General features: G+C 37.7%; 1 protein-coding gene and 1 pseudogene across 3 annotated transcripts in view; both read right to left on the bottom strand.

The window, feature by feature from the left end:
• The window catches only part of LOC105463689 (glutamate rich 6), a 46246-nt gene that overhangs the window by 25953 nt on the left and 1290 nt on the right, over nt 1-19003 (bottom strand). For all 3 annotated transcript variants that reach the window (XM_011710904.2, XM_011710902.2, XM_011710903.3), the window contains exons 2-4: nt 18745-18802; nt 15657-15748; nt 126-188 (exon numbers count right to left, since the gene is read on the bottom strand). In XM_011710904.2, coding sequence (XP_011709206.2) covers nt 126-188; nt 15657-15748; nt 18745-18802 — 213 coding nt within the window. The remainder of the gene's footprint in view (nt 1-125; nt 189-15656; nt 15749-18744; nt 18803-19003) is intronic.
• Nucleotides 7240-9714, bottom strand: LOC105463688 (WD repeat and SOCS box-containing protein 2 pseudogene; annotated as a pseudogene).

Raw genomic sequence — 19003 nt, forward strand, 5'->3', positions numbered from 1 at the left:
CTTCTTACACCTGTTCTTAGGCGAGTCCTTTTTCAAAGCAGATGGGCTCTGTGCAAGTTCAGGTGATTCCCTACTGGTAGTTTACCTTTGCCAGCAAAAGGAGATGATGCCAAACATGTATTTACCTCTTAACTTAGATGCCAGACATTGAGGTTCAGCTTTCTTCACTTTAGAGGCTGTTTTCTTCCCTGTGAAAACAGTGTACATGTGTCATCAATCCGACAAAGTAGAAAAGAAGCTGAATATAAAAGAATATACATCTCTTGGAAAAATAAGTACCCTTACTATGTTTCTTTTGTCTTTTAATCTTTTGTCTCTCTTTCCAAATAACATTTTGCCAACAATAAGGAATAAACAAAGGAAAGTTAGCATTCTATATATCACATTTTAAAATGTTTCCCCTTCCTTTCTAGTCCTAGAATACAGTAGTCCCCCTTGATCTGCAGGGGGATACATTCCAAGATCCTGAGTGGATGCCTCAAACTGCAGGTATACCAGACCCTACTATGCACAAATTTATTTTTCCTTCACAATTTTACAGATAGAAGATTCATTCTTACCATGTGTCTTAGCAACCTCAGCATACTATGTTTTTCTTTTTTAAATGAAGTCAATAACTTTTACCTTTTCACTTAAAGGACATACTTTATGGATTCTCTTTGGCAGGTCCAAATTGCCAACATCACTTATCTTGAGCTTTGGGGCCATGATTAAGAAACTGAGGTCTAGGTACAGTGGCTCACACCTGTATTCCCAGCACTTTGGGAGGCCAAGGTGGGTGGATCACTTGAGGTCAGGAGTTCAAGACCAGCCTAGCCAACATGGTGAAACCCTGTCTCTACTAAAAATACAAAAATTAGCCAGGTGTGGTGACGGGCACCTGTAGAACCCATGGCAGAAGTTGCAGTGAGCTGAGATTGTGTCATTGTACTCCAACGTGGGCTACCAAGCAAATATTTGTCTCAAAATAAATAAAATGAAATAAAAGAAAAAGAAATTAATGGTTATTTGAACACAAGCACTGCAATACCACTATAGTCAATCTGATAATCAGAAGGCTGCTAAGTGACTCCAACAGACAAAGAGATAATTCATGTCCCAGGCAGGACAGAGTGGCTAGTGAGAGATTTCATCACTCTACTCAGAATGTCATGCAATTTACAAGTTACGTGTTGATTATTTCAGAAATTTCCCACTAACGTTTTCAGACTGCAGGCAGCCGAAACCACAGAAGATGAAACTGTAGATAAGAGGGGACTATTGTGCTACAGATTAATATTTTCCTTGGTTATAATCATGCTTTGCATACCCTTTTATTTTCTGCTTATTTTAAGTACAATCAATCTACTGTATGTCTGTTATTCTTCATGAGATTTTTTAGGTAGGAGGGTGCTGAGGATTCTAGTTCAAGACAGTGAAGTAAACCACCAGGATTACTCTATCTAGATTCCAGAGCAGCACTGGAAATGGGGAAGAAGGCCATCCACAAATCAGCAACTTTGAGTAAATGTCTAGAAGATTTAAAGCAGATGGGATTGGAATGATGAAAAACGAATGCGAGCAACCTATAATGGGACAGAGGCAAAGTAAAGAGGCTATTTAAGTGCAAGGGACTTATTTTCTTAGCAAAGCCAGGAGAGCAAGGGCTGCTGTTGGAGGCAGATATGCTTCAGAAGTTGATCCAGGCTGGGTGTGGTGGTTCATGCCTGTAATCCCAGAACCCTGGGAGGCCAAGGTGGGGGATATTACTTGAGTCCAGGAGTTTGAGAACAGCCTGGGCAAAACATTGAGACCTGGTCTCTATGAAAAAAATTAGCTGATTGTGATGGTACATGCCTGTGGTCCCAGTTACTGGGGGTTAAAGTGGGAGGATCACTTGAGCAGGAGGTTGAGGCTACAGTGAGCTGAGATCATGCCACTGCACTCAAGCCTGGGTGACACAGCAAGACCTTGTCTCAAAAAGTAAATAAATAAATAAATTTTTAAAAAAAGAAGTTGATCTATTTTGGGGAGGTGGGGGACAACGTGGATCATCTGAAAAAATTTTAAAGATGTTTCAGGCATCTTTATCTACAGAAATGCCGGCACAGGTATTTTAAAAAATTAATGCACAAAGATTTTTACTAATACATTATTTGTTATAGGGAAGAGCTCAAAAAGAAAAAAAAACAAAAAAACAAAACAAGAACAACCCCAATATGTCTAGCATTACATAAGTCACAATAACTATATATGAGGAAATATTATGCAGTAATTTCAAAGAATTAGGTCAATCATTCCTGACATGGAAAGATGTCCATGATACATTGCTGTCTTAGTTCATCTGGGCTGCTATAACGAAATGCCCTAAGCTGGGTAGCTTATGGGAAAGGAAAATATACTGGGGCCCCAAAATCACTAAGCTAAAGGGAAAAGTCAAGATGGGAACTGCTTAGGGAAAACTTGCCTCCCATTCTATTCAATGTCACCCTTCTGCTCACTGAGATTAATGCATATCTGATTGCCTCCTTTGGAGAGGCTAATAAGAAACTCAAAAGAATGCAACCTTTTGTCTCTTCTCTACCTATGACCTGGAAGCCCCCTCCTAGGTTTGAGTTGTCCCGCCTTTCCAGACGAAACCAATGTTCGTTACATATATTGATTGATGTCTCATGTCTCCCTAAAATGGATAAAGCCAAACTGTGCTCTGACCACCTTGGGCACATGTCGCCAGGACCCCTTGAGGCCGTGTCACAGGTGCGCATCCTCAACTTTGGTAAAATAAACTTTCTAAATTAACTGAGGCCTGTCTCAGATTTTCGGGGTTCACATTTTGGTAACCACAGAGGAATTCTGAGTGGAGGTATCCCTGATATTTGACAAATCTTCTATTGGTGGTTGGTACTAGCTTGAGCTATCTGTATGGCTCAAACCAATAGGACAATTTGCTGAGGCTTGGAAGCACCCCCTCCAGAGAATCCCTGATCTCAAGTTTGGTCATGATCCAAAGTTTATTTTGCTGTACAACTTCTCTTTTTTTGAAGTTTTACTTGCTTCTAACACAAGGAAGTCATTTTTGTCCTGCTTCTATGACACTGGAAGGCAGGTAACTATTTTATATAACATATATCTTTTATATAACATATATTTTATATCTTTACATAATGAGGCCACCTGTTTGCTAGCCAGGCCAAACCAAAAGTAGTGGTTGTTGCCTCATGCTGCAGTTCCATAGATAAGGTTCTGCCTTATTTTTTCCACCACAACAGCCTGGGTTTTGTTCCTAAATCAAGCCCTTTCTGGTTTGATACTTGGTACTTCTGAAATAGCAGTAATTTTTTCCTAGCTGAAATATGGTAATGAGATTTTAAAATATTTTTTTAAAAGAAGCTCAGTGGTTAAAATTAGCTTAATTAAAAGCTAACATCCAAGATGTGTGTGTGTATGTGTGCTTGTGTGTGTTTGTATTTAAAAGGCCTTCATGTTTTAATTTTTTTTCCTCCTAGAATCTTGTCCCTTTTCGGGCCGGGCGCGGTGGCTCAAGCCTGTAATCCCAGCACTTTGGGAGGCCGAGACGGGCGGATCACGAGGTCAGGAGATCGAGACCATCCTGGCTAACACGGTGAAACCCCGTCTCTACTAAAAAATACAAAAAACTAGCCGGGCGAGGTGGCGGGCCCCTGTAGTCCCAGCTACTCGGGAGGCTGAGGCAGGAGAATGGCGTAAACCCGGGAGGCGGAGCTTGCAGTGAGCCGAGATCACGCCACTGCACTCCAGCCTGGGTGACAGAGCCAGACTCCGTCTCAAAAAAAAAAAAAAAAAAAAAAAAAAGAATCTTGTCCCTTTTCTTTTGAGCAAAAGTGCTTTTCTTCTCAGTTGACTGAATTCTGTTTTCTTCATTTACTTCTGCTGTCTCTCCTTTCTCTTGTATCCTCTGCTGCATGAGCGGCCTAAAATAGTTTATAATAGCCCAGGGTTCCTTAAAGAAAACAAAGAAGGTACCAGACTCCCTTTGGAGGAGAACGCTGTTTTTCCCTATGGGAACTCCAAGAGTGTAAACAGACAAGTTCAGTTCAGCTTTTAAACTGCTTTCTTTGGTATTGTTACCTGATTTATTGACTAATATAGTTACTGCAACAGAGGCTACTCTTGGGTTTTTAAAGAAGGGTGTAGTTTAGGCACTTAGAAATGTCTTCGTTTAAAATTTTTTTTTTTTTTTTTTTTTTTTTTTTTTACGTGCACTGTGAAAACATGATGTGGTCTAGCCTCATAATAATTCTCCCTTTTTGGAAACCCAGGATTCGGCATGGGCTTTGCCTAGAGCTCAGCAATCCAGTTAAAAGATAGGTAGTCACTGTCTAAATAAAATTGGTCTCCTTATACAAAACTATGAAATATTTTTATAATTTTATGTTTGATTTGGCATCCATCTTTAATCTCCCTCTAGCACACCAGACTTTTTCTCTCCATATGTTATGATATAAATTTTGCCATTTGATTTTCACATGAGTTGTTTCCTTTAATATGCAAATTTAAGTCTATTTAGCTGAAAACTGCCTAGGGTTGTGAAATAGGTTATCAAGAATCTGAATGTCTAACATAGGGGGAAAAAAAAGGTTTTCATTAATCTATAAGATGTACTTCTATTGGCATGCCTAATATATCTATGCATGTGTTTTGTACACAATGTTTCATTACTGAAAAGATATAAAACAACACTAATTAATTGGCTTAAAGAAAAATAAAAGCACTTGAATCGAATACTTTATCAGGAAAAAAGAAAAGACTAGTCAAATGCTTTTTCAAGTTTACATAACTTCAGTAAAATCTTTAATAAATAAACTAGATTTTCAATTATTGGTAAAGTAATATTAGAAATGTCTTAAGAATTGTCAACATACATTTTTGTTTGCATTTATTAATCAAGCAATTTCATACTTATCCCTGCCAAATACTATAAGATGTCAAAATCTGACATAGGGGTTACAAAACTATAAACCCAGCCCAAGACAAAATGATCTTTGCTTGTATAATCTTTAATAAGTAAGACATTGATATTGATTTAATAAAAAATAGCTACATCTTAAATTTAGTAAGATTACCATAACTTCTAATCTTGTGGTTTTAGGCAGTCTGGTCCACAAGCAGTAAGGTTTGTTTTGGGAAAGGACCGTTATCATCTTTGTTTCAAAGCTAAATTATAAACTAAGTTCCTCCCAAAGCTAGTTCAGCCTATGCCCAGGAATGAACAAGGACAGCTTGGAGGTTAAAAGCAAGATGGAATCAGTTGGGTCAAATCTTTTTCACTGTCTCAGTTACAATTTTGCAATGGCAGTTCCATAACTTTAAATGATGACTATCACAGTTTTCATAAATAATCCAGGTAAACAATTAAAATAATTAGGTAAATGTAATGGGATAAATACTTGTAGACAAATTCATCATAATTTAGAATCTAAAGTTAAATTATAGATATTTCATTATTTGGGTATTTTCCAATAAAAATATATTTGTAGGAAAATATTCTTTTAAAAAAAGGGTGTCCTTTTTAAAAAAATGAATAATTTTTGTCTAATTCAAAGCTTATTTAAAGGTCATGTATTAAACAATGTAAAAGGAACCAGGAAATAAGAGAGATGTAAAGAAAGTTATAAAAATAAAGAGGTTTGTTTGCTTGTTTTTTGTAAGAAAGCCTAAAGAGAAATAATTTCAATGAGAAAGAAAGAATCTTGTATGGTAAATTTAGTCCTAGAGTAGAATGACTGATTGTTTAAGAGAGAGGGATATTCAGGACAAACCAGAAAGTCCAATCATGTCATGAATGGTCTGTGTAAGTCATGATAAGAGGATTTCTTTAAAAAAAGTTATATAATCAAGTTGTCACATTATTATTAAGTTTTGGTTTGCTTAGGAAAAAAGGCTGAGATTAAATTTTTAAAAAAAATTAAGGTTATTACATCTGTGTATCCTTCTGTATGCACTTTTAAAGTACTTGTGAGATTGAGTTACAGGGCTTTGACTCTGTCTAAAAAGGACACCAAGTCCTGCTGAATTTTAAACACTGACAGCAATTAAGGCCCCATCTTCAGGCCTGGTAGAAGATGTCAATCAAAATAAACTGCATTCCTGAGACACAGGGCCAGAAATTAAAGCTATTCCACTTCTCAAGGCCCAGGGACTATCATGGAAGTGATGGGCCCGTGAGATTATAAGGGCCAATTCTGAGGGATAAAATAAGTTCAGTTTCTCTTTAATCATCAATGTCAAAAGCACACTGATATAAGACTAGCATATAGGCACCTGTGTCAGTTTAACAAGGTTTTCATGAAGCATTAACCAATTCCTTCATAAAGTTTATAAAGGTTACAAAAGGCTATGGAAATTCTATCTTATGGTCAAGATTAAAATTTTATAGATTATTTATAAAAATTTGAAAAACAAATTTAATTGGCTTCATGTTGTCTTTATTAGGGCTTATAATTTGGAAAATTAAGTCTCTTCTCTCAAAGAATGAAGGTTTTTGCTCTTTTTTTGAAATCCTTATCACTTTGGTTAAATGAAATGACTTATTTTACAATAACCTGTGATCCTATTTTGTGATATCAAGTGTTTTAAACCTTTGATAATTGACAAACTTTCCAAATCAAATTATAAATTATGTCTTTTCCTGATCTAATTAATCCTTTAAGATATTAGGTTCTTTAAAGTCCAAAAATGACATATTTGGCTTATTTGGTATAAAAATTATGCAGGAAGCACTGTCAAATATAAAATGATGTTTGGTTTTCTTTGGCCTGTATTTGTATAAATATGCTATTAGTATGTGTTCCAAAATTATGGAAAACTCCTATCATTTTGATATGAGTTAATGTACATTATCAGTAATAATTATAATTATGTTAAATTATTGTGTACAACAGAGGTAACAAATTTTCTTGTCAATTGTGTCTTTAATTATGGCTGCCCTAAAACTTTTGTCATCCCTAGGCAATTGTTATCTTGTTTTGGTGCTCTTTAGAAGCACCAAAGTTTTATAGCTGGTTTTATAATCAGCTATAAAACTCTTAACAGGTGTTCTCAAATGCAGGTTTCTGATAACTTCAGAGACTGTGACATCAGGATAGAGGAAAAGCTTTCAGGACTCATGGAAAGCTGAAATATTCATGAATATCAAGCAGAACAGGAATTAACTGCATAGACTAAGAGAAGTCTGAAGTAATCTTTTTTTTCTTTCCTTCAATGAAATCCTTTCATTTTGAAAAGACATGTTTTTCTTCAAGCAACAAAGGTGGTAGAGGAAATTCCTCAACTTTCTCAATGAGTCATGTAATGTTACACTGGCCTCCATAAAGCACCGATTAAGAAAGCTAAAGAATAAGATGTTGTATTTCTTTTAAAATAATTAAATATATATTAAATTTTCCTAAGGCAGGTTTTGTTTGAATGAGGTGTCTTGATTAGATAACTACATGCCACTGAAGGAGAACAGTACTTTTAAGGAGCTATTTTTGTTTTGCAGTAGAGTTGAAACCAGCTGATTAATCCAATGAAGTTAAACAGCAGAGATAGATCTTGTACATAAAAGTATCAGCTAAAGTCATGACTACACCAATTCTTTACACAATTAAGACATCTTTGCAACTGTTCAATTTAAGTACTACGGTTATTAGATAATCGAGAAAAACACAGTTGTACCTTAACATCTGTTGAGGTCTGGCCAAAACTATTGAGAAAATACAAATAAATATGGTGATGATAAATGGCCACTGATAACTCAGTAGCCATCTGAATAGTCATGCAGTTTAAGAATACATCCTTGTATAATCTGACATACAAATTTGTCATCTCCTGCACATGCACACCATTGTTTAAAAAAAAAAAAAAGCCAATAATAGTGTGTGGATCAGTCAGAAGCATGGCCTCTGATTCCCCTGTAATTTAGTTAAGCTAAATTAATACCTCATACCAAATGGCTCGAGGAAAACTGTCCTGCAGGTCAGAAGGGAGCCCAAGAAGAAAAGCACTTGGGTAACGTTGAAGCAACTCTGATCACAGCAGGAGAGAACTTGAACCAATGCTACCACTGCATCAGTAACACAAGGATAGGTACTAGGCAGAAGCCATCCTTCCCAGTGGAGGGAGTGTGAGCTGCTCTGCCACTAGAGAGGCTCTGGAGGCCTACTTACTTGTATAATCAAAACAACATCAGTAACTGCACTTTGAATCAAAACGACTAGAAAGAGTTCAACACTTGCTATTCGTAACTGGACTAAAGATTTAAGGTAAAGCTCTGTTGCCATGCAAGTGGAATCTCTTTCTTTAAGACTGACTTTCACATGCCAGGGAGAGAAAGATCCATGACTAGTATACTGGAATCTGGTTTTGCTACATTCTATTCACAATCCCGAAGAAATGCTATTTGAATCCAAGACCAGATGTTTGGCCCATTATTCCAGCACCTCCCTTTGACAGGACTATCTACCCTGCTACAAAGAAACACAAGCTGTGGCATTGCTTAAAAAGTCCTGTATGTGAGGACGCTTTCATTTTCTTGGGATTGGCAGTGCTAGGACTTGGTAAGTTGTTAGGAAACTTCGAAGGGCTTTCCGGCATAAGTGCTTCAGTGAGGACAGCACCCTAGGAGCTGTCCAGAACTGGACGTGGCCATCTCTTATCTCTGTGGCAATGACTCCACCATGTGGAAAAAATGTGCAGCAGCAAAGACCATTGGTCACAGGAGCAAATGCAATGGGAGTTTTCAGTTCCAGGGCCCAGATCCTGAGGAGTCTGTCATCTGCCACCGTGGCAAGGTACAAGCCTTCTGGAGAGAAGCACACAGATCTCAGTGAGCTAACGTGGACATCACTGTCATCCATGGCGGGGTCAACCTGGGTGTGGTGGAGTGACCTCAGCCTTTCTCTGGTGTAGGGGTCCCACATAATCACATTGGTATCGTAAGAAGCCGTGACAAGCAGGGCAGAGTTGGGGGAGAAGTCACAAGAGACAACACTGCTTTGATGGCCCTCTAGCTTCCGAATTAACGTGTAGGACCTCATGCTCCATAGAAAGACCGACTTCTCTTCAGCTGCAGAGCACAGCATGCTGCAGTCTGGGAAGATGGAACAGCAGTAAACCCACTGCAGGTGGCCCAATAACACTTGAATCTGTTTACTGTGTTTATTCAGGTCCCAGATGCGAAGAGTCTTATCCCGTGACGCGGAGACCAAAATCAAACTGCCACTGGGTGTGAAGCTCAGATCTCTCATGACATCTTGGTGGCCAGAAAGATTCAAAAGCAGGAGCCCTGTCTGCACCTCCCAGATCTTGATCTGCCCATCGTTGAGTCCCGTAGCAAGAACCAGGCAAGAGATATCAGGCACTTGGGGGTGGTGGTGTGCCCAGAGCCTCTTGCTGGGTGGGGAAGGCCATGGGCTGAAGGCCACCCCCCAGACAATCTGACCACAGTCCAGCATTTTCTCTTTTGGGCTGCCCTGCCCTTTCGTCTCATTTTTGCTACTTCGGTTTTTGGCTTCAAACCCTTTAGGGATGAACTGCTCCTCCAGTGGCCAGGGGATCAGTTTGATGATGCAGTGTCCTTGAGACCAAGCAAACCAGGAGCCATCTGGGGAGAAGGCGATGCTCCAGGTTTCACAGCTGGACTTCCAATCAAACTGGTGGGGGCGCCCGGGCTTGAGTTCAGCCAGCAGCAGCAGTTCCTCTCCGGCCTCCATGGAGGATGCGTGGCCCCCGTGGCAGGTGGCGGGCACCTCAGCCCCCCGGGCCGTGGGCCCTCATGCCATCCCTGCGCCACCCGCCCTGGCCTGGCCGCCGCCACCGTCCAGAGAGGCCATCAGCTGCTTCCCGTCCGAAGTAATCTTTTTAACTTTTTGCTTAAAATGTTGCTGATCCTCTGTTTTGTTTTTCAGACTCAAGAAAACTTTTAAGCTATTTACAGCTTTTAACAATTGAGTAAAGTACACTCCTAAGAACAAAATTTGGAGTGCATTTGTTTTCTACCTGATTTCTCCAGAATTTGGAAACTATTTGTGAGCATTCTTAACTTATAGCAATACAGTTATTTGTATAAGTGCAATAAGAATCTGTTTTCATTTATGACAGAACACAATTGGAGAAACTGGTTAGTTTACCAAGGCTTTGACTGGAATGGTGTGCTTTCCTTAAGGAATCGAATTTGACTTATGGATCCAATAAAAGCCCTTTGGGAAAACTGGCCTCATACTTGTCCATACAGTCCCTGTACAGAGTTCCTGACCTGTGGTAAGTAAAGAATGTCATTTTCTGACAGGCCCAGGACCCCCAAGTTTTATCTTGGAACTTCAAGAGGAGAGAGGATCACCCAACTCATAGGTATTTGATGGTACAAATCCATGGCTGGGCTCAACTTTAAAAAAGTCTTATCCGAGATTGTTTCTACAGAACAAAAGTTGCATCTAAGTCAATTTAAAAGTTTATGTAAAAATAATTATTCTTGCTGCATTGTATACAAATAATTAGGATTTGTCTTTAGTAAAAATGGGAAACTGGAGAGAGAAAAATTATGTTTCCAAACCTATAGTATACTTGTTAGATTCTTGTTTTGACTAATGTTTTTCAATGTTTATTATTTTCCACAGTTTGGACTGAATTCTAATTTTTCTTGGTTACAAATCTTCAAAATAATGTTTTCAATTTTTTTCCTTCTTTTCTCCCCCATTTTCCCCAATTTGGGAGTCACTGAAAACTAAGCTGTGCTTTTGTAAAGCCCTGCAAACTGAAGCTAGAAAACTTAAACTTTAGAAGAAAATAACAACAACCTTATTTACACACATAAGCCACTTTCATACCTGCCTAGTGATGTATGGACTTCAGAGTAATGTGGCCTATAGCAGTTTTCCAGGATTGTTCCTTTGTTTGTTGTTGTTTTTCTCCCTTCCTCCCCTATTTTTTCTTCACAGGACATGAGACTTCACAAACTGCTAAAGCCGTTTTAGCCATGAAAGATCAGAAACAACCTGAGACCAGACTCATTTTTTTCTAAAATGCTTTCTCTGAGAAATTTTATTTTTAAAACTTTATTTATTTATTTTTTGGTGTGTTTCAGAAAGATGAAACATTTTTAAAAGAAAAGGGAGAAGAAATGTGAATGGAAAATAAAAACTCAGGAACCCAATTCACTATGCCACAAGGAAAAAATTAAGCTAAAATCTGAGTCATGCAAGAAACCACCCTTTCTTTTGTTCTAAGCAGACAGCTACAGATAAAAGGTTAAATATCTCCATGGGTAGCTACTCTATGTTCACTTTATCTTATATAAAGTGCTGATTTACTGAGTGCCAGATGAATATATACTTGACTATTCCCCTATCTGCTCCTTTTCTCCTGCAACACATGGATTGCCACTTCCTTCCTCCTTTCCTTCCAGCCTGCTTTTCCCCTTTAAATACTGAAGCCCTCAAAATCATCTCTGGAGGAAGGCAAAGACCATTTCAGTGACTCTGTCTTAAATCTCTTTTGGGCATGTCCTCAACCATGGCAAAAAAAAATTGTTAATTGATTGAAACCTGTCTCAGATACGTTTCGGTTCATAAGCAGCATCCCCACATCTTGGCAGCAATTTTCTGTCTTAGTTTGTTTGGGTTGCTGTAACAAAATATCATAAACTGAGTACCTTATATAAACAACAGAAATTTATATTCACAGTTCTGGAAGCTGAGAAGTCCAAGATCAAGGTGTTGGTAGATTTGATGTCTGGTAAGGGCCCATTTCCTGGTTCATATATGGTGCCTTCTAGCTGTGTCCTCACATGGTGGAAGGAATGAACTTGCTTTCTGGGGCCTCTTTTACAAGGGCACTAATCCCATTCATGAGGGCTGCATCCTCATGACCTAATTATCTCCAAAAGGCTCCACTTCTTAATACTATCACATTAGTGATCAGGTTTCAATATGTGAGGGGAACACAAACATTTAGACCATAACAACTGCTAAGTAAAACCAATAAAGAATAGATAAAACTGCCACTATTGGCAACAGAGCGAGACTCTGTCGCAAACAAACAAACAAGCTGCCACTATTCACATGAAATGTAATTGTCCACTAGACTTTCAACTGACAAACTACTAGGATGAATAAGGAAGGACAGCAAGGGGGTCAGATACAAGATTGATACATAGAAATCAATAGTTTTCCTATAGATTGACAATAACCAATTAGAAAATACAATAGAAAAAAAGATTCTGACCAGCTGCAGTGGCTCGCGCCAGTAATCCCAGCACTTTGGGAGGCTAAGGTGGGCGTATCATGAGGTCAGGAGACCGAGACCATCCTGACCAATGTAATGAAACCCTGTCTCTACTAAAAAAAAAAAAAAAAAAAATATATATATATATATATATATTTTTATATATATATAAAATATATATAAAATTAAATATAAATATATATATATATATTTATATATATATATAAAAATTAGCTGGGCATGGTGCCTTGTGCCTGTAATCCCAGCTACTCAGGAGGCTGAGGCAAGAGAATTGCTTGAACCTGGGAGGTGGAGGTTGCAGTGGGCCGAGATCGCGCCACTGCACTCCAGCATGGCGACAGAGCGAGACTCTGTCTCAAAAAAAGAAAGAAAAAAGATCCCAATGGTTGGTTACATCAATGAAAGACTATAAAATACCTAGCATAAACTAATAAGAGCTTTATGAGGCTCATATATATAGTATATACAACATATATATATGAAGATCATAAAAAAAATGGAGAGGTACATTAGGTTCCTGCAAAGCAAGACTTAATATTAAAAAGGTATCAATTATTCACAAATTAATCTACATAGTCAATGTAGTTTTGGTGGGATTTTTCAATGGAATTTTGATTCTGAAATACTTTTGGAAGAAAAAGTGCCCAAGAATAACTGGGAATAATATTTTGAAAAAGAATAAGGAGGGGAGAAATTGGTTTATCATATATTAAATAAGTAAAACCACAGAAATTAAGATAGTGCGATATTGGTATAGGAAAATACCAATAGTTCAGTGCAACAGAATATTTGTATGTGTGTGGAAGCAGAGTGGAAGGGTTGGACTGGTTAAGGAGTAGTATAGGGACAAAATCTGGGGGAAAAACGATGGTTATTTTCTTAAGCCATTCACAAAAGTGAAGTTCATATTGATTAAGGTGCTAAAGATAAACAGTAAAATTCTAGAAGTTTTAGAAGAAAATGTAGGAAAATATACGTATATTCTTGAATTAGGGAAATACTTTTTAAACCACAAAATGTGAGAATCACAAGGAAAAGATTTACTTACATCAAATTTAAAATTATATATAACAAAAATGACCACAAGCAAACGTAAAAGACAAACTAGGAGGAGCAATCTGCAACATATACAACATTCAAAGAAGTATTACAGATATGTAAAGAGCCGCCAAAAAATAAACATCAAGAAAGACAAGACAACCCAATGGGAAAATGGGCAAAAGATAAGAACACTGTTTGCTTAATTCCAAGAAGATAATCGAGTAACCAAAAAAAATATGTTGGTATCAAGATGCTCAACCTTGGCAATAATCATAATAATTAAGAAATAAAATAATCATTTCCACCTACCAGACTGTCAAAAATTTAAAAGAATTACAATATCTTATATGGGAAAGGGTAGGAAAAGGGTGGTCTCAACAACCCTTTTGATGGAAGCATATGTTGGGTCAGCTCTTTAGGAAGGTGATGATTAAAATGTGTAACTTTTCACTTAACAATCCCACTTTCTTGGCATCTGTCTTAGAGCAATACTCGGGTGTGTACACAAAGAGGAGGCAGCTTACTGTAACACTGTGGAAATGAATATCTAGGAACAATTTTACGCATCAGTTGGGGAATCTTTAAATAAATAATTGTACATCTATACTATGTACTATTATGCAACAATTACAAATAATTTTTACCTGTATTTACTGGTAAAAAATTTCAAGGCCAATTAAGTGAAAAAGCAAGTAGAACAACAGATTCGGTGTGATACTATTCATGTAAATAACAGCAGCAAACAAAAGCGGCCACACTACTACACTTTTATACGGATATAAAAGCTTAGAAAAAGATTTGGAAAGATACACACCAACATGATAATAGTGGTGACATCTGAAACTGAGGGTAATAGTTGAAAGAAACTATTGTTTGATTTGTATCTTTTGACTTTTAAAAAATAAGACTATGTTGATGTTTTAATTACACCATTGTACCATTAAAAGCTTAGCAATGAAATGGGACTGTGGAGTATGATTCCATTTCTATTCTACACTTATTTCACTCTCTTTTGAGCCCACTCCAATCGGGCTTTTATCCCCACAGTTACACTGAAGCTGGTCCTATCCACATAACCAATGACTTCTACATGCTAGATCTAGTAGTCAGTTCTCAGTCCTCATCTTCCTAACCTCTGAGTACCATTTGAGCCTGTTGATCATTCCTGCCTCTTTGAAATTTTATTGGTATCTAGGACACTTCCTGGTTTTTCTTCTACATCACTGGATGCTTTTCCTTAGTTTCTTCCTCATGTCCCCAGCTTAACAATGGAGTGCTGCAGGGCTCAATCTCTGGGCTCTTGCCCTCATATTTTCTCAGTAGCTAGCAGTCATTAAAAATGCCAGTTGGATTATATCACTTCTCTGCACAAATTCTGCAGCAACTTCCCACCTCACTCCCAGTGAGAAAGATCTGGTCCTCAGATCTCTCTGACCTCATCCCCTAAGATTCTCCTCCTTGCTTACTCCACTGTAGCCACACAGGCCTCTTGTTCTAGAAGGAGGCACTTGCTGTTCCTTTGCCTGGAACACCTTTCCTGTGAGATTGTCCTAGCTCATTCTCTCACCTCCTGTAGGTCTTTGCTCAAACACCTCAGGTTCTCAGGAAAGATTTCTACAGGCACCCTGTGTAAACTTGCACCCTACCTCCAACCCCCGACACTTTCCACCCCCTTCCCTGCTTTACTTTTCTTCTTAGCACTTACATCATCTAATGTTTTACATATTTACTGATTTATTCTATATATTATTGCTCTCACCATCACCTCCACTTCCCACACGTTAATATCACTGAGACAGGGGATTTGTTTGTGTTTTTCACTGTTGATACCCCATTACAGGCTAAACCTATGATAGGTACTTGGCAAATGGTAGGTGCTTGGCAGATGGTAGGTACTCAGTAAGCATTTGATGAATAAATGACATAAAATAAAAAATAATTAAAATAAAATGTGAATATAAAAGATGAAAGGAAATATACTGGAAAAGTTAAAATTTTAATTATTACATTGTCTACTTCTCAGTGATTTGACATTTAAAAAGTGTGCATATGTTACTTTTATAATAAAAATAAAGATATGTATCAAAAATATAATGGCAGATTATTTCTTGATGTGAACATAATTGCTACCGTTTATTGAATACTGAAAATATTTAATCTTATTTTGATCTTCATAAGAATCCTGTGACAGTATGACTATTACCAAGAGATGAAGAAAGTAAGGCTCAAAGAGGGTAAGCAACTTGCCCAACATCACAAGGTTAGTATGTGTTGGGGCTGGGATTAAAATCTGGCTCTACTGGCCTTCTACACCTCTGATACTTCCAATATGCAATCCCTCCTCCCAGGAAAAGTTAAGAAGTCAAACTACTCACTTGATTGCACTTTACCCAACAAATCTTGGAGCCAGCTTTCTTCTGTTTGTACTGATATTGGAATTCCTGGAGACAAATTATGATGAATATTTCTGAAATTTTGACAAAAATGTTAGTTTTCAGTATACCTCTATAGTTGTTAGCAGGTCTTCTAAATATAGGACATTTAATAATCCATTAATTAATGCACATAGAAAATACTGATTTTGTTTTATTTGAAATATTTTCTTCCATTCTTATCTCTTCAGTAAAGTTAACTCAGTGTGTTTGCATCAAATCTTTTTTTGGGGGATGAGCTGGGAGGATAGCTTGAGCCCAGGAGTTCAAGACCAGCCTGGGCAGCATGGTGAGACCATGTCTCTACAAAAAATAAAAAAATTAGCCAGGTGTTGTGTTCCGTGCCTGTAGCCACAACTACTTGGGAGGCTGAGGCAGGAGGATGGCTTGACTCCAGGAGGTGGAGGCTGCAGTGAGCCATGATTGCACTACCGCACTCCAGCTTGGGAGACAGAGCAAGGCTCTGTCTCAAAAACAAACAAACAAATAAACCACGACCATACACTGAAGTGTCCTTGTCCTAACTCTAGTAATAGTAGGATTACCCAACTTGACTCCTCCCTGCCCAGACACTCCACAGGAAGTGACTCTAATAAGCCCCACCCACCTGTACAGGGATCATAGCAGACTCTCCCACGCAAGCTCTGTCAGAAAACAGAACTACTAAGCTAGGGAAGGATTCCATTCTAGCTATATATCAGTCATTCATTTAAAAATATAAATGGGCAACAAAGGATTACCACTTAAGAAAAATCAGTAGCATTGAAGAGAAAAAGCAAGAGAAATAAACAGAACAACTGACTTTGAAAGAAAAAATAATACAAAGAACAAAGGAGAACTTTAATACATTAGAACACTGCCCTCAAAGAGATAAAAACAAAAAACCACAAAAAACAAACCAAATGATTTTGAACAGCAACAATCAGAGAACAAGTACTGGTTCTTGGAAATGACAAATATGAATCCTGCAATAAAAAAATTCTGTACAAGGGCTGCATAATAGCAGGTAAACAAACATCAAAAATCCTGAAGATACTGAAAATACAAAGGAAATGTTATTAAAGATGGAGAACCTATCGAAGAGGTTCAACAGCATCTAGGAGGAGTTCTGAAGAAAAGAAGAAAAAGGGAGGAAGTAATTATATACCAGAATGGTCTGAGGATAAGACTGGTGAGGCAGTATGGGCTACTAGGAGGCAATGAAGCAATGTCTTTAGAACTCTGAGGGAAAAATGGTTTTAAATCTCTTGTTTTTGGCAGGTTGGTTTTCTTTTGTTTTGTTTTTTTAACAAATCAAGTATGAGGGCAAAATGAAGAAATTTCAAGGCAGGCAAGAACTCAGAAATTTAACTATCCATGAGACCTACATAAAAAATTCACCCGAGGAGTTTCTCCAGCAAAAGGAAAAGGAACAAAAGAAAGAAGGCAATATGGGAACCAACAAAGTGTGACTAGTGAGCTAACCCAGAAAAACTGTAGATAGAACAACGGAGAGTCAAAAACGTTTGTTATTTATTAATTTTTTGAGATGAAGTCTCACTCTGTTGCCCAAGCTGGAGTGCAATGATGCGATCTTGGCTCACTGCAACTTCCACCTCCCGGGTTCAAGCGATTCTCCTGCCTCAGCCTCCCAAGTAGCTGGGACTACAGGCATGCGCCACCATGCCAGGCGAATTTTTGTATTTTTAGTAGAGACGGGGTTTCACTATGTTGGCCAGGCTGGTCTTGAACTCCTGACCAAGTGATCTGCCCTCCTCAGCCTCCCAAAGTGCTGGGATTACAGGAGTGAGCCACTGCGTCCGGCAAAAAGTTTACTTTTTAAGAGACAAGTTTTACAGACATAAGATTATATTTTCTTGTCCATAGATTCAATCATATTACTGGTTTGTTAACATGGAAGTGTGAGTATTGTTTATTGGTTTTCAATTTTTAGAAACAACTCCAGAGCACTTTAATTAACAAGCCCCATAATATAAGCATAATAAAGCTTGGGAAAGTAATATAACTTTATGTACATATATATTGCATTTTAATCACATCATATAGTTTGTTGTTAATAGGGAAAAAAGAGGAGAGAAGAGAGATGGAAGGAGGAAGTGCATTAACATGTTAATTTTTCATAATAGTCAATAGATATTAAAACTGATAAATCAAGAAGTAGAGGTTTAAATACCTCAAAGTCCTAAATGTTAGAAAAACTAAAAATAATATAACTACCAAAGTGGAGAGGTGGGAATTCAATACATAAGAAATTGATAAACCAAGAAATGAAAACGTTATTTTAAATTAATAATGGAAACCAAACTGAAGGTGAATGGGAGTAGGAGGAAAGAAGGGCATGGAGACTGTCACTTTTTCACCTTTGTATAGTCTGATTTTTTTTTAACCATGTGCGTACCTTATCTCTACTACAAATTTAATTAAAAGGATAACTAAAAACATCTAAGTGAGACAGAACAATTCTCCTGAAACTTAAGAATTTAGAAGTTGCTTACAAAAGCAAAGTTAGGGTAACTAGTAATTCCAGATCACTGACTCAGGTTTGGTGTGAGATTTCAGGGTGTATTTACAAAGATGTTTCAGAAGGCATTTCTCTGGTATCTTCTTCTTATAGTTAAAGTGCCTGAAGGCTAATAGCAATAACAAGAAAAAGAAGAGACGGAAGGAAAAAGGAAAGGCCATTAGTTCCACTCTCTTCCACAAAAGGTGTCCCTGGTCACTCTTGCATTTAGCCAATTAAAGCCTATATTCTAAATTCTCAAGCACTTACAATTGTACACATGACATATAGTTATTCTTTCATGTTACACTGATAAGTGGACATGTAATCTCTAGAGCTAGGTAATAAGCTGGGGATAAGTGGGAACCTTTATCTCTTCCAAAGTGTCTACCAGTGTATATTAACAAAAACTTTTAAAAATAAATAAGTCATAAATGCCCTGGATTATTTTACTCTACTTCCTAACATGTTTATTCAAAAGGTAAACATTATTGGGTTCAAAAAATGTGAAATTTGAAAACATTTTCTTACCTATCTATACTCATTTCGGACATGTCTTTCCTAAATGTCTGAAATATTTTAGGGAAACCTGTTGAATGAAACATTTAAAAATCAGCTACTCCCTCTAAATCAAAAGGGCAATTCTGCCCCCTCCCAGGAACACATGGCAAGGTCTGGAGACATTTTTGATCATCGCAAGGGTGTGTGCTCCTAGCACAGACAAGGGTAGAGGACAGGCATGCTGCTAAACATCCTATAATTCACAGGACAGTCCCCAACCCTCCCCAAC

Source organism: Macaca nemestrina, chromosome 2, assembly GCF_043159975.1.
Source record: "Macaca nemestrina isolate mMacNem1 chromosome 2, mMacNem.hap1, whole genome shotgun sequence".
NCBI lineage: Eukaryota > Metazoa > Chordata > Mammalia > Primates > Cercopithecidae > Macaca > Macaca nemestrina.